The sequence below is a fragment of the Hydra vulgaris genome, chromosome 10 (assembly GCF_038396675.1).
Source record: "Hydra vulgaris chromosome 10, alternate assembly HydraT2T_AEP".
In the NCBI taxonomy this organism is placed as follows: Eukaryota; Metazoa; Cnidaria; class Hydrozoa; order Anthoathecata; family Hydridae; genus Hydra; species Hydra vulgaris.
In genome coordinates, this window is record NC_088929.1 from 27,970,001 (window position 1) to 27,987,500 (window position 17,500).

At 27.6% G+C, this 17,500-nt stretch overlaps 1 protein-coding gene across 1 annotated transcript in view; it reads left to right on the plus strand.

Annotated features, from left to right (window-relative positions):
- The window catches only part of LOC100214090 (trafficking protein particle complex subunit 11), a 69,234-nt gene that overhangs the window by 7,795 nt on the left and 43,939 nt on the right, over positions 1-17,500 (plus strand). The window contains exons 3-13 of the mRNA XM_065807676.1: positions 7,186-7,256; positions 7,460-7,574; positions 8,639-8,711; positions 9,075-9,101; positions 9,299-9,372; positions 10,152-10,248; positions 10,616-10,749; positions 10,863-10,923; positions 12,923-13,003; positions 13,074-13,161; positions 14,383-14,462. Coding sequence (XP_065663748.1) covers positions 7,186-7,256; positions 7,460-7,574; positions 8,639-8,711; positions 9,075-9,101; positions 9,299-9,372; positions 10,152-10,248; positions 10,616-10,749; positions 10,863-10,923; positions 12,923-13,003; positions 13,074-13,161; positions 14,383-14,462 — 901 coding nt within the window. The remainder of the gene's footprint in view (positions 1-7,185; positions 7,257-7,459; positions 7,575-8,638; positions 8,712-9,074; positions 9,102-9,298; positions 9,373-10,151; positions 10,249-10,615; positions 10,750-10,862; positions 10,924-12,922; positions 13,004-13,073; positions 13,162-14,382; positions 14,463-17,500) is intronic.

The following is a 17,500-nucleotide window of genomic DNA, read 5'->3' on the forward strand; positions in this document are numbered from 1 at the left end:
AAATGGGGAGAATTTCCTCTAGTGGTGTGATATCCCCATGAGTCAAGAGAACTTTTTCAAAATGATTTGAAATGTCATACACATTTAGATTTAAAATTGCCTCCTTCATCTGCACCATTGTTTGAATCATGATGCAGTGTGAATTCCACCTCGTTTTGCATGGCTTGGGTATAACTTTGTAGGTGAGTTGTGTGTCTTGACACACCTCAGAGAGAAGGGCTTGACATGGTGCAGAATGTGATAATCTAGTGGTGAATTTGTTTAGTTTTTAGATAGCTGCTTTAAGTGTTGGGTCTGCTTCAACAGCTATTTGAAGAATATTATTAAGCTTGTGATCAATGCATTAAAGGCTTCCACTGTCTAAGCTCTTGATAAATTTTGCATTGCTCAAACCTGACCTCATGTTTGCTGCACCATCCACAACACAAAAAATCTGATCTGAAGTTTTGAGAACAGGGAAGTCCAGGGAAATCAGTTTATCAATTTCTTTGCCAATGTTTACACCAGTATGCTTGCCTTTGAACTTGGTAACTTTAAGTGTGTATGAATACAACCTCCACATCGGACAAATGTAATGTATTGTGAGGCATTGAAATGAGTCTCCAGGCTTGGATGTCCAGTGATCTGTTGTTAGTGTAACTGCCTGGCCATTTAAATCATTCTCAAGTTTTTTCTTCATGGCATCACGAAGGCAATTATGAAGTAGAGGTACCTTATACTTTGCTAAAGTACTGCTGCACTTTGTGTTTGCCTCAGGATGGATGTCAAAAAGAAAATCTTTCCATGCATCAGTATCCACAATATGTAGTGGTAGGTTCAAGCGTACAAGAAATCTTGTGATAGACATATCAATTTCTTATTGGCGAGGACTTTTGTATCCATACTTTACAGATGACTTTTTTGAGCCCAAACAACTTCCTGTTTTTTGTGACAAGTATCGTATTTTATCCTCCACACTTTTCTTCTTTAAGTCTTCCAATTCATCATTTTGTTCTGGGTGTTTGGTTCTAAGATGGAATAGCATGGTAGATGTTGATCCACTTTTGTAAGAGAAATACACAGATAGACCTTTCTCATGGCATGTATCACATTGTGTTCTATCACCTAAAAACAAAAAAATTACTATATTTGTCTGTGGCAAAGCATATGCTGACCTAGTAATTACTTGAGTTGTTGATGTTGGATCCAGAGGACGGGCTGAGGGCTGGGGGGCCAGGGGGTCTACACATGGTATGAGGCCATTATCATTCATTCTATGCAATTACCTTCCGTTGTCCAACAATCTTTAACTATATATGAATCACTTTATGCATTATATAGGTAGTAAATAATTAGTTTTTTAACTTTTTGTCACTAATTTTGTTGTAATGTTTAAAGATATTGTATAGAGATGGGCTGATTCCGAAAAATACCGATTTCGATTCCGATTCTCTGTTGCGATTCCGATTCTTTACCGATTCCAGTTCTTTTGCGATTCTTATTATTTTAATTAAAACTGGTAGTTGAATTAATAATTTAACCGTTATATCATGTTAATTTAATACTTATGCAGATTTTAAAAGTGAAAACACCAAAATTAGTTATATTGGTACAGGTGAAACAGGACTAAAGACACCAAGGCCCAGGGGCATGCCCCTTTTTAAAAAAATTGACCTATAAATAGACTTTTTTTTTCGAAATAAGGGAGTGTTCCCCCTCTATTTTGAAAACCGTGTCGTCGGCCCTGTGAAATAATAGCAACAAATAAGTAACATATTAAACAATATATATGTTTGTATGGAACTTATTATTATTAAGAAACAAATAGTATAGTCATAAGTAATGGTAAAAGTGATCAGATACACAGAATATTGTCTTTTCAATCAGCTTTTACATATGATATTAGTACCGATAGTTAAGAAACGGGAGGTTCTTGTTCAAAAACACAAGCATTTGTACTCGGTCCGGAGCTAACCGGCTTCTTTTCCGGTCGCAAATAAGACCCGCAGTGCTAAACAACCGCTCCGAAAACACTGTACATAGAGGCGTCCCTAAATATTTCTGTGCTAGTTTTTTCATGTTAAGAAATTTGGATTTCCTCTAGTATTCAGAGACGTCCTTGTGACTTGCAAGTAGAGGTTCTTTCAAGTACACTGCTACTTGGTCTGAGATTGTGCAATGCGCAGTATAAATCTAAAACATTAAAACAATTTAAAGGCTTGCAATATTTAAAGTACAATACTTACTACAGAATTTGTGTTGATTAATTGGTTATATAATGACCAGACAGCACCTGGAGCAGGTGTGGTAGGTTCTTGATTTTCAGCAGCTTTAATTTCATGACCCTCGTCTATGTCCAATGCATTTAACTCGCCAATTAATAAAGTAACAGCTTTCTCAACCATCATCCTGCTCCTAAAAATCTTGTTTTTAAATCTGGGATCTAGTATTGTTGCAAAAGCATATATAGGTTCGTTCTCGCAGTCTCTGTAACGTTGATGCAAATATTGACACAGAGATTCTTTAAAATTTCCGTAGTCCTTGATGGGATCAATTGACATGTTAACTGCATTTATTATTGGGATAACTTCTGATGTGGTCACTTTCGATGAACTTGCAGTAAGCGTGACCTCTTCAAACACTTTTAAAGCAGCAACGAGAGGAACCAAATTATCCCATTCTCTGGTTGACAACTCCTTGTTTTGTCGAGTAGCTTTTGGGAAATGTGGCGTTACCAACAGAACCGCATCTTTTTGTTCAAATAAACGGTTCAGCATGTGGAAAGTGCTATTCCATCTAGTTGGCTCATCTTGAATAATGCTGTGTTTAGGCAGTCCCAGAATCTCCTGAGATTGTCTCAAAAGTTTGTATGACTTAACCGAATGTTTAAAGTGTCCTACTATTCTTCTACAGGTAGCAGTTAGTAAAGATATGCGTTCATTGTTGAGGCAGCCTTCTTTCACAACCAACTGAAGTGTATGGGTAAGACAAGGAATATTTGTAAACTTCCCGACTTCCATAGCAGAAACAATATTTCTGGCATTATCTCTTACTACTACATTGAGTTTTTCAAGTAGTCCCCAACGCTCAAATGATTCATTCATAGAGTTAACAAGATTGGTTGCTGTGTGGGACTCATAAGGAAAAAGTACCACACCGCAACCAATCTTGTTCTGTTGGCTCCACATGTCGGTATTTATACTATCATGATTAGCTTTTTTTGCCAAGAACTGAATTTTACTTGATACCTTCTGATAAATGCTAGGAATTTCAATAGTCGAAAGTATTTTCTGCTTGGTATCGTATACCTTGGCTTCAAAAACTGTAGTAACCTCTTGAAACCGGGATTTTCTACTATACTAACAGGTTGGTTATCTGTGCATATCATTTCAGCAATAAGCCTTATAATTTTTATTGCCTTCGGATCTGTAGGTGTGAGAGGCCTGGTCTTTGCAAACACTTGGTGTATTGTTGGTTGTTTAGTAGATGAAGATCTAGGCTTCATTTTTATAAAACTAATTGTGGAAGAAGAGCTTCTAGTATTGATCTCCGCATCCTCAGACTTAGGGTTGAGACTTGTGAATGCGGATGCGAGGTTCAATCGATAACGCTAAAAACGATTAAAATCGATAATGCTAGCTTTATCGTGTTTCTGATTTTTGATTTCAGATTTATGAAAGGTCTTTAAATGCTTTAGCATGTTCGATGTTGTGTATGACTGACAAACTCTGCCACCACCCCTGGATAGTCCCATACCTCGCTTTTTTTACGTATCGGCATGATAATGACACTATATATATATATATATATATATATATATATATATATATATATATATATATATATATATATATATATATATATATATATATATATATATATATATATATATATATATATATATATATATATATATGTTTGTATTCTGAAATTAAAACAGCATTTATAATAATACAAAATAATAATACTAACAGTAATAATTATTATAATAAAACAAGCAAATAAGATTTTTATGATAATACTTACCGTCGGTAAATTGATTAAAATCGAAAAAAATCAATTGAAATTTAGAGTATAAACTTTTACTTTTATTTTCAACGTTTACTGTTGTTAAGGTTTTCCTTCACAGTTACTTAACTTCAATGATGATATTAAATGCGAAAGTGAAGATTTAACATAAATTAAACAAAAAAAAATCTCAACGGCAAAGAGTGTATATATTAACTTAAATTATCAAGGGAGTAATAATAAAAGAAGTGAAATCGTTAAAAAAACTTTAAAAAAAGAATCGGAATCGTTAAAAAAAGTTGAGAATTGCGATTCTTACAATTTCTTGAGAATTGGTGGAATCGGAATCGGCCCATCTCTAATATTGTACTTCCAAAGGAGAGTCAATAAGCATTATTGTGCTACCTTAAAAAGTGCCTTTAAAAGCTTTTTCATTAATAACTTAAGATATAAAATAGTATGGAATTATTTATTTTGTTTAAGAAAAATCTTAATTTACATTTTGTGGAAAAAGGCTAAAACCATTAAATATTATTTAGTTTTCTTTAAAGAAGAGTATTACATTTACATTTTGTGGAATGAGGATAAAAATCATTAAAAATTATTAAATACACTTTATTTTTTTTATTATACTTTAACAAAAATCTTACCTTCACATTTTGTGAAGTATTGCCAAATCAAAGATGGCATTTTCTTCTCACTTTTTACAGCACAACCACTTCAACAGCCAAAAGTAAACTGAACAATAATTTAATCGAGTTATTGCAGCTACCTTAATTAAAAAAATCAAATCGATTAAAAATCAAATTTCAGGAATATTAATCGTTTTAATCATTTAGACGCTCTCTTGTCGCGTGATCGTTTATAGAAAACTTGCTCTAATTAACTTTTTTTGGATCATTAATCGAAATAATCGATACTAACGAATAAAATGATCACATAGGACGGTTGACCAGTCTCTAAATTAAACTCATTGATTCTTATTCTCTTTGATTAAATAGTTTGAATAGGAAAACCAATTTGCCTCCTTTCTCAATTCCGTCTATTTCTGATGTTTGAATGCGCAAGACCAAATGATGAAAATATTCTTTCAACTCCTGCAGATGAAGCAACAGCAGTAAGTAACTGTTCAACAGCTTTCAGTAATTCCTGATTCACACAATCATTATGGTATTTTCATCAATCACATGGCTTAATAGATTGAACAATGTTACCATGGAACAAAAATTGGAAGAGAATCTGGATTCTTTAAAGCTGCAAAGTCCATTCTAATCTCTATTTTTTTACCAGTTAATTATTTTCCTCTGTATTTAGGATTAACAATATTAGCCAAGAAATGAGCTGGGTCATTGCTTGTTGTATTTTTTTGAATTCTTCTTAGCATCTTGGCTAAGCTTAGGACTTAATTCCCTCTGAAGATTTTTCCATATTACTACACTGTCACCAATAGTACTAGCGTCCTGCTGTTGGTTTAAGCCTTTGTAACAGTTCTTCTGCACTTCACTTTACACCAAGGTTATTTATAATATCTGTGATATTCTTATCAATTATTGTTCTGTTTTCTTCACAAATTGTTAACAGAATTGGCCAGTGTTTTAAATAGGATTCAAGACAATCAGCCAATGTGTTTCATCTAACATCTTAGGGCATTATAAACCGTAGTGCCTCTTTTGCTTTGTATGTAGCAGCAGCAAAATGGTTGTTTTTAAAATATTTAACGACTTGAACAATCTGCTCCTTGATGTCTGGAATTGCCAAATATTGGGCAAACAGATTAAGAATATGAGCTGAACATCCATATGTAATAACATTAACATTATCTCAAGTTTCCAATTGTTGTCTCATTTTCGACACATTTGCTGCGTTATCAGTTACTACACTGCAAACTTTACAGCCAAATTGTTTTTCGCATTTGTTGATAGAATTAACAGCAACGTCAACCAATATTCAGAAGTATGTGAATGGCCGGAGGTATCAATTGTATCTGCAAGATAGATATCTGAATTCATTGTTGTTACTATTGCACAAACTATTGGTTCATTATGAACATTGCTCCACTCATCAATACTCAAGGTTACAGACTGATCATGTAGCAAACCTGAAAAGATAGTTGAACTGTTCTTGTGAACATTATCTAGTAGTTTTCCACCAATATCAGTTCTATTAGAAGGGTTATATCCTGGGCGTAAAAAATGGATCATCTTGATAAACTCTGGATTGTCAAACATTCTGAAAGATGTTCTTCAACAGCTTCTTTTTCAGATTTAGTGGTTTTTATAAGGTATGAATCCTTTTAGTTGTCACTGTCTTGCCACTGCCTTTTTATTTTAACACAAAAAACTTGTTTTGTTATATAAAAGAAATGTATTTATATTTATTATATATTTAGTAGCAAAAACAGAAATTAATGTAATTAGTCAATAAGTTAAAATATGAAAAAAAAAAATTACTTATATGGATCAAAATCTTACAATAAATTTAAAAATTTAATGATTTATATGACTAATATATATTTTAAATGTATTATCTGACTATTATAACTAATATGTTAGTTTATGCAGTAGTTATATTTAGCTATTGCAATTTACTTTAATTTGATTAGTCAATAAATAATCGTTAAAAATAATTAAAATCAAAAAACTCAATTTAAATCATGATTTTTATTTGTCTGATTTAAATCGTGATTTAAATCAATTTAAATCAACTGATTTAAATCAATCGATTTATATATATATATATATACATACATATATATATATATATATATATATATATATATATATATATATATATATATATATATATATATATATATATATATCATCCTTTTTCTGTGACTGTTCCTAAGTGCTCCAAAAACTCTTATTGGTCTAGTTTTTTTCCTCGAAAATCAGTTCTTTAGAATTCACTTCCTTCATCTTGCTTTCTTTGCAATCGATATCTTGCTCTACAATCTTCATCTTTTCCCTTCCAGTGACTTCCAATTCTAATTAGTGGTTGCTTGAAGCTTTAAGTGAAGTGAAGATGTTTAAATATATATATATATATATATATATATATATATATATATATATATATATATATATATATGTATGTATTATATATAATGGTTATAACGTGAATGTATGTATGTATTTATGTATGTATGAATGTAACTTCTTTGTTTCTTTATTTTCTTCTTGTTTACTTTTTATATAGAGTGAGTCTTCAAGATCGAAGTACAAAGATTGCAGTAGTCCTTATTCAGAAAAATATGCCATTACCTCCTGGTAAAAATTGTTTAATCTAATTGCTAGTTTAAGGTAACCATCAAGTAGTTGTTTAATTCTAAAATAAAGCTTTAGAATAATAGTAAATATTAAGTTAACATAAAAAAATAATGTTGCTTATGAGCATATGAATGTGTCTGTAGTTTTTGTGTGCTTTTTTAATAATTACTTTATTTGTAACACGACTTATATACTTATTTAAGGTGAAGATCCACAAGCTGTTCAAAGAGCTGAAGCATTGTGTCAAGCCTGTCAACTACCATCTAAACTTTTGTTTGTGATACCATTTAGCGACAATCTCCAAGGTTACATATCAAGGTACCTTCTTATCATATTTACATTTAGTAATGTTGTAAATTTGAAATAAAAATTGTTTTGATTTCAAATTTGCAGTAAAAAAATTTTTAGTGTAAATAGCACTAAAAACATATAAAATGTTTGAAATTTTAAATGATTTTTATTTTAACAACAGTTAGTTATAGTATATCAAGCATTCCAACATAAGCATATAGAGAACAATAGTAGACATTGTTTTGATTGATGAAGTTGTAAAAATGTAATCAACACTTAGATAAAGCCTTTTAAACTTTAATAAATGTTTCTTAAAGATTTGAGCAGCTTACTTCTTTTTTTTCTGAAATATTGTATATAATTTTGCTACATGTTGCAATTGATTCCTTATTTTTCCTAATTATCTAATATAATGATAAAACATTTTTAAGCCTGCTTAAAAAGCACTACTAAAACCTAATAGTTAATAAAAAAGTATACTACAATTATTCTGGACATACTGTACTTGGTATTAGCTGCAAAATTATTATCAATAAAAGAGTTAGTAGTAATATTATTGTAGCTAGACTGGTCGATTGTATATTATAGACTGGTCAATTGTATATTATGGTTGTTATGTTGGGTTATTGGTTAATATCTGGTATGCAATTTATGTAATAACTTAAAGTTTCTTTAGTAGTTGCTATATTGTTTTAATTTGAAACTAATTGATGAACTCCTTAACAGTTCAATTTTTAACTTCATTTTCCATAAAGTAACTTAGTATTATTTAAACTTAGAATTAGTATTATTTCAACAAAAAGTGGTTCAAAATTTGATTTTTTAATGATAAGTTTTATTCATAATGAATCATTATATTCCAAAAATGCAGTTCTAATTGTCAGATTGGTAATTTTTTAATTAATATTAATTTTTAACTTCATCAAGTCAATTAAAAGTCATTTCACTCAAACTTTTTTTCACTCAAATTATTGTGATTATTATTGGTATAGAAAATTGCCTTCCATAGGTTTGTTGGGATGGCTTATTTTCCAATAGAGTATGATATTTACTTATTTATTTGTACTTGTTTCTATGCTTATATATTTAAGACTTGAAGGAGCATTTTGTGACATTGCTTACAATCATTACACCTCAGAAGTACGCTTTGTAAAGCAGCATAAGGTAATTGTTTTTATTGTTATTGTTTTAAATGTAATTTGGAACAAATTTATCTTAACTATATCTAAATTCACCAAAAAATTGATTTTAAAAAGTTGATGTGTGGAAGGTTTGTGAAACAAAAATAGTTTTATACTTTAGGAGAGAGTTTTTAAATTTTAAATTAATTTTAAATTTAGGGGTTAATTTTAAAATATGTTTTATGAAATAATCACTTATCTTCCATATATTTATATTGATTTTTTATATATATGATATTGATATTCTATCTATTTATATTGATTTATATTAATTTGAATTGAAAATTTAGTATATTTAGTGCATTCTTTAAGTTATTTTGTGTTCACATATATGTTTTTATTTAAGGAACTGTTGAACAAATCACAGCATCAGGTACTTAACATTTTGATTTTAATGGTTTTAAAAAAATTTCTAAACATTTAAATTACTTGGATGATTTTGTTCTTCATTTTTAATTTTGTTTTCTCCTAAATATTGGAAATTTAAATTTAATCAATTAATTAATTTAATTAATCAGTTAATACCACTTATGTATTCAAAGCTCTAAAAATAATTTATTTGAATTTCAGCAACTCTTTGTCAGACATCAATTCAAAATTGGATTTTACAATGAACTTAAACAAGACCTACCTGTAGCACTAAAGTAAATTGTTTTTTTTTTTGAATTAAAAATCTCTGTTTTTTTTTAAAAACATACTAGTGTCGTACACTGTATGGCAGAGATGCATGGAATATTAGAACAAAAATTTATCCAAATACTTTGTTGATGATAGTATTGTCATACACAAAAACTAGGGAAAATATATCAAATTACGCACCACTTCAAATTCACACATAAAATGTGTTAAGAATATAAGCAAAAAGTGTAATCTTTTCATAATTTGTAAAGGTTGCACTAAAATATTTATGCAGAAAAAGTTTTTTTATCTTTTAGATTTTGTTGAAGCTTTTCAAAATCATTGCTAAAATCTTGTTTTTCTTCATCAATGCAAAAATATTATTCACCTTCACTGTTAATTTCATCATTACATTCTTTACTGCCATCTTGACTGACATTTTGGTGAATCAACTTTTGTTTCTTTGTATGTCTTTAATTGTTGCACAATAGTTGTTAAAACATTTGTTGACAACATCTGAAGGTTTTAGAAACCTCCATCTTTCTGGTGCAACCATTTTCTTTTTAGTTAACATGTTGGTCATGTGTTCCTGCGTTTCTGTTTTTTTCTTCTTCTTCGGTTCAATAATTTAGATCTGTTTTTGTTTCTAAATTACTAGGTCAAATAATAAATAATTTGTTTGTAAATTTAAATATTGAATATTTTTAAAAATATAGAGTTGCGCACTTGAAATTTTCTTATATCAATCTTATATCAAATGTTTTTAATGTTTAAGTTATCAGGTTTTATGGATATATTTTTTTAGACACTATAAGCAGGCATATCAGTTTATATTAGAACAGCGATTGACAGATGTTAATAATTTGGAAGTAAAAGTGGTTTCTGGTTTCCTCAGTTACAAAGTAATTAATATTTAAATTACTTTTAAAAGTGTTATTAATATGTAAATAAATAAATAAAAATAATAAATGTAAAAATAAATTAATAAAAAGAGACAATAAAAAAGTATGCTAGTATGATAGCATACTTTTTTATAAACAATAAAAAGTATGCTAGTTTTTCTGTAGAACACAGTCAATAAATATTGAACATACAAAAATATATATAATAAAAAAAATACATGCTTAAAATTGTTATATATATTTAAAGTATAAAAATAAATCAGAAATAAATCAACAAAAAATAAATAATAATATTTTAAATGAAAAAATTCTGTGAACACTATTATTTACTGTTCATATCTTGTTTAATTAATAGTTTTATTTTCAGATATGTCGAATTTCTTTTCAAAAGAATTCCCCTCTTGATGCTATTACTCAATTTCGAAAGCATATTGACTATTTTAAAGGAAAAGTTGGGTGTAGCGAGCTCGCTTTTGAGCACGCTGCATGGATGGCCAAACAGTATTTTTTATTTTTGTTATTATTTATTTGTCTTAACTTCTTTTGGAAATTTTAACTACTTTTAAATCTTTTTTTGGATCTGTAATTTATTGTCGATTTCCTTTTATGATTAGATTCAGTTTGTTTGGTGATTTATTTCAAGAAGCTATAAAAAATAGTCTTCAAGCCATTCAGGTAATATAATTTTTTATTTTTTGAATTTGTTACACTTTTAAGAGTTCAACTAAAGTTTAAAAGTTGAACCAAAGTTCAAAAGTTGAACCAAAGTTCAAAAGTTGAACCAAAGTTTAAAAGTTGAACCAAAGTTCAAAAGTTGAACCAAAGTTCAAAAGTTGAACCAAAGTTCAAAAGTTGAACCAAAGTTCAAAAGTTGAACCAAAGTTCAAAAGTTGAACCAAAGTTCAAAAGTTGAACCAAAGTTCAAAAGTTGAACCAAAGTTCAAAAGTTGAACCAAAGTTCAAAAGTTGAACCAAAGTTCAAAAGTTGAACCAAAGTTCAAAAGTTGAACCAAAGTTCAAAAGTTGAACCAAAGTTCAAAAGTTGAACCAAAGTTCAAAAGTTGAACCAAAGTTCAAAAGTTGAACCAAAGTTCAAAAGTTGAACCAAAGTTCAAAAGTTGAACCAAAGTTCAAAAGTTGAACCAAAGTTCAAAAGTTGAACCAAAGTTCAAAAGTTGAACTAAAGTTCAAAAGTTGAACTAAAGTTCAAAAGTTGAACTAAAGTTCAAAAGTTGAACTAAAGTTCAAAAGTTGAACTAAAGTTCAAAAGTTGAACTAAAGTTCAAAAGTTGAACTAAAGTTCAAAAGTTGAACTAAAGTTCAAAAGTTGAACTAAAGTTCAAAAGTTGAACTAAAGTTCAAAAGTTGAACTAAAGTTCAAAAGTTGAACTAAAGTTCAAAAGTTGAACTAAAGTTCAAAAGTTGAACTAAAGTTCAAAAGTTGAACTAAAGTTCAAAAGTTGAACTAAAGTTCAAAAGTTGAACTAAAGTTCAAAAGTTGAACTAAAGTTCAAAAGTTGAACTAAAGTTCAAAAGTTGAACTAAAGTTCAAAAGTTGAACTAAAGTTCAAAAGTTGAACTAAAGTTCAAAAGTTGAACTAAAGTTCAAAAGTTGAACTAAAGTTCAAAAGTTGAACTAAAGTTCAAAAGTTGAACTAAAGTTCAAAAGTTGAACTAAAGTTCAAAAGTTGAACTAAAGTTCAAAAGTTGAACTAAAGTTCAAAAGTTGAACTAAAGTTCAAAAGTTGAACTAAAGTTCAAAAGTTGAACTAAAGTTCAAAAGTTGAACTAAAGTTCAAAAAAATTTAAAAATCTTGTTAAAACTTAAAACAAAAAGAATCAAAGTTTTATATAAAATATAATAATATAAAAATATAAAATTGAATATTAAATAAATAATAAATAAAAGTTTGTTAGAACAAGTTCAAATATTATATGTTCTAAAGGACATACAGGTCCAATAAACGGACACTGACAATATGCCCCTAAATAAGAAAACAAAGTACATATGGAACAAATATAGTTTATAATAGAAGCATTAAAGATTTCATTCATTCATTTACTTTATAGACACAGTGTTTATCAAAATTGCACAATTTTATTTTATTTTCAAAAATACAAATGTTATCAGCATTTACAGCTTCTGATGTCAGATTATTCTAGTTATTTACAACTTGTTGAGAAAAACAGTATTTGCGAATGTCGAGTTAACATCGTTACTTGCGCATCTTATAAGTATGACCATGGTTATATTTATTATTGGTAATTTCGAAAAACAAACTTTTGCAAACTAAATTATGCATAATTTTGAAACATATAACTAAATCATGTTTTAAACGTCTGAGCTCCTGAGAATCCAAACCAAGCAGTTGTAAACGGCTAGAATAGCTTAAACAACTAAGATTAGCAATTTTTTTTGTAAATTGTTTTTGAATATTTTGAATAGATTTTATTAACATGGTTTGGTGTGGCGACCCAAACTAGAGAGCAATATTCAATAATTGGTCTTATATAAGTGGTAAATGCACGTACTAATATAATAGGATTGCGAGTTTTAAAGCATTAGTATCAGAGGTTTTATTATTGTTTTGGCAGAAGTTATTGTAAATTGAAAATTTTTATTGTTGAAAACATTTTTTAAATGTTTTAAAGGTTTTTAGTATTTTTCTTTTAGACTCAACATCCTGGTTTTTATTACCAACAAGCTGCTAATCATACAATAATAAGAAGAGAAAGATGCAAGGCTCTTTGTGTTGTAAGCATAAAATAAGATAAAATTAAAATAAAAAGCTTAAGCATAGGTTTGATTTTACATTAAATTTTAGTCTTCAGTTCCGCCTGGCGCAGAGCTTTTAGTGGATATAAACAATCTGGAGTTTTTTGGCCAACGTTCTTGGAGGCAGGGTTGTCAAGGTAAATTTGTCAATTTGAATATATATGTGTACACACATTTATATTTAATTTTTTTATTTTACATAATGTTTCATCAATAAACACTCATCAGAACTAAATTCATAAAATTAATGTACTTCAATATTTACCAAAAATTAAATTACATGAGGTAAATGTCATAAGTGACTTAGCTGATACAAGTTGCTGTAATATTTCACGCATTAATGGAATTTCACACACGTAGAATAAGCTGATACTATTATGAAAAGAATTCTTTAGAGTTTTTTATTTCTGTTCTTTTAAAATATTTATGCTGGGGTTTTTTTATTATTAATAATAAAATTCAAATGCTGTTGAGTGCTTGGCAGTATCTGACAGCCAGTGCAATAATTGTCTAAAAATTTAAAAAGACTGACATAACCAGCATCAGTCCTTTCAAAATCTATTTTAACTAATTTTTCGCCTGAAGCAGAAGCAATACCATACCATAAGCAACTTTTCATCACACCAACAGTAGTTTCAATGCAGTTTTGTTTCAATTAGCCTGAAGATCTGTACCATTTTTTTAAAATGTTTTTTCAAACCAATTTATTGTAGTTTCCATTGTATAGTTATTTCAGGTGCATTTAAAGCTACTTCTTTTCAGTGGCAATGCTAATATTTCTGAGTGTTAAGTGACTTTCTGCTAAATTAAAAGTTTTGATCCTCATTTATTACTGGATCAGTTTTTATACTTTTTATGCTTTTACTATTACAGTTTTACTTATACAGTTTATTTTATATATTTTTGTTTATATTTTATATATTTTTATTTATTTTTTATATATTTTTATTTATTTTTTATATATTTTTATATTTTATATATTTACTTATACAGTTTTTTTATATTTTATATATTTTATATTTTATACTTTTACTGGTTTACGCATTTTGTGGCTAGCATTTTAGCTTAAAGGATTTTAGTTTGCCAAATATACAAAAATAATATCAATTTAATTGCTTTTTGATTTAAGTTTTGTAGCGGTATAAAACCATGAAATAACATGAAATGTCACTAAAGAGTTATAACATGAAATCTTTGAACACAATTAAATTCATTTCATGAACTTGATAGAATAATAAATAAGATGAAATTAATTTTGTTCAACTAAAAACTTATTAAGATAAAAATTTTGTCAGACAGTTTTGTTCAACAACTCAATAAAAGTTTAAATAGTAGTTGTTTTTTTTTATATATAAAAGCTGCAGAAGTCCCTGACCCAGTCATAGAGCATGCTGGGATACAAGCTCTTCAATTAGAAGAACTTAAAGTAGAACACTGTGTAAGTTTTGATGTTGTTTGTTTATTTGTGTTTAAAAGTTCATCAAAATATGTTTACACAATAACATGTGTTGATTTCAGTCATGTTTTTTTACAATAAATGTTTATTGTTGTTTTTAGTAAAATATTTATTTAACTTTATGTGATATCAGGTAATTTTTATATTATATATATATATATATATATATATATATATATATATATATATATATATATATATATATATATATATATATACATATATATATATATATATATATATATATATATATATATATATATATATATATATGTATATACAGTAGTGTGCAAATTCATAAGTAATAATTACATCATATTTATGAATATGCTTGATATAAATGAGGGAATCCCACATATATTTCTAACCTCACTTTCTTATGTATATTGTGTTGTTTGCTGGTGATGTATAAAAAAGTTTGTGTGTGAATTTATTTGATTTTTTTGTGAACACTTTAATTTAAGGTGTGCAAAATAATAAGTAATGTATATTTAAAATAAGATTATTTACAATAATAATTTAATTTATTTAGTTAAAAGATAAATTTTGTTAACAGTTACTATGAAATTTGTTGAATTAAAATGAAAATATTTTTTTAGAAGAAATAAAAAAAAAGGATAAAAATTAAAAGAAAAATGGAACATAAAGTACATTGTTTGGAAGGTAAAAGAAATTTAATCGAAATTTTACTAAACCAGGGTAAAACTTTGAAAGAAATTTCAAATTTAATGGACTGTTCAATTAATATGGTATGCAATCCAATTAAAAAAGTACACCAGAAACATGTGGTCGAAAGAGGAAAACATCTAGAAGAGATGACAAAAATATTGTTCTTTATTCCAAAAGAAATCCTTTTGGAATAAAGAACAATATTAAGAACAATAAACAGTTAGAAAAAGGCTTACTCAACAGTATGTTAAAGCCAAAGTATGAAAGAAGTGTCCATTTTTATCACCAAATAATATTAAAAACAGGAAAGATTTTGCTAGGAAACACGTGGACTGGCCATCTTCAATAATCTTTGGTCAGATGAGACCAAAATTAACTTTGGGTCAGATGCAATGAAAAAATATGTCAGAAGACCAAAAAGAAAATAATATGATCCTAGATATAGCGTCAAAATGGTTAAACATGGTGGTGGAAATAATAAAATATGGGGTTGCTTTTCATACAATGTAGTAGGTCCCCTTTTTTGGATCAAAGAAAATATGAACAAAGAAATATATTAAATATGCTGCAGGATGTTATGCTACCCTTTGCAGAAGAAAACCTACCTTTGATTTGGGTCTATCAACAAGATAATGGCCCAAAACATACAGTAAAGGTAGTATAAAATTGGTTTCATAATGAGAAAATTTGGATTTTGAAGTGGCCAGCCCAATCACCGGACATAAATCCGATAGAAAATCTTTGGGCACACGTTAAAAATGAATTATGAAAACTTCCTAAGACCAAAAATAAAGATGAGCGTTGGAAAAGCATTGAATACATTTGGAAAAACATTCCAATAAGTACATGCCAAAAATTAGTTGATACCATGCCGAAAAGATGTGCAGCAATAATTGCGAATAAAGAGTATAAAACCAAATATTAATAAACCATAAGTAAATTAAATTTTTACTTATTATTATCCATTATTTTCAAGAAAATATGTACTTAATTTTAATTTACCTATTTTCTTGCACAGTAGATATTTTAAAAATAATCTAATTATATAGGCTAGTAAACAAATTTTGTTTTTAAATTGATTCCTTACATTAAAAGTATTAGTTAATAATTGAATTAATTGTAGAATAACTAATTAAATAAATTAGATTACTATCAAGTACTTATTTTGTACGAAAAGTCAAATTATTTAACAATTACCTATTATTTTGCACACCGCTATATATATATATATATATATATATATATATATATATATATATATATATATATATATATATATATATATATATATAGCGGTATATATATATATATATACAGCCTTTCACAGGAAGACATGCAATTGCATGTCATTATATGACCAGGCAAATCATATTTTGCTTTGATGATTTGACTGTGGCTATTTCAAAAAACATTTTAAAAATGCACTGAATGAAAAATTTTCTGAATTATACTTTAGATGAAATAAATTACATCAAAACTTCTTAACGAACGTTTTTGTATTAGCAAAATGCTTTTTAATTAAGTAACAATTTACTGATAATGATAATTAAATTAAGTAACAATTTACTGATTATTTTTTTTTAAAGTATAATTGGCAGTTGTTTGTAATTTTTTAAATTCATATTATATAAATTGTTTAAGTATGCATTTTTATAATAAACATTGTTAAAAAATAAAAAATAATTTTGTTTTTATTAATGATGACTTTCTACGACAACGAAAGTCTCTTTAACGAATTTTAATATAAGAATAATTAAAGTTAATACATTTAAAAAGATAATCAAAATTTCATAGAAAAAAAAATACAAATGTTTTATTTTTTAATAAAGCATTTGTATTTTTAACAAGATAATAACAAGAAAGCCGTTACAATCAAATAAGTTTGATTTTTAATGCTTTTATATTATCGAAACACTTTTCTAATGAAGTAACAAAACCCTTCTAATGAATTTTTATAATAAATATTAATAAACTGTTGTTTTTTTTATTTATATAATTATGTATTTTTTATGATCAATGTTAATCTTTTGAAACAAATAATAAAAAAAAAAAGTTCAAATGTTAAAACAGTGAAGTGGTTTTTTAGTGCATAATTATTTACTAGTTTTAGATTTACTTGGAAACTCATACAGGGCTCGAATTAACGTAAAAAAATCTAATCGTGATTTTTTTGTTGCTCATAACCCTTCCTCCACTCCCGCCGGAGGGGAGGGGGCATTATTTATTTTAACTTATTTTTAATAACATATATAATATGTCTCATTTTTGCATAAGATGTCATAACATTTACGTTTAGCGGTTGTGAAGTAGCTTTAGTTATAATTTACATTATTACTATTATTATATTGCAT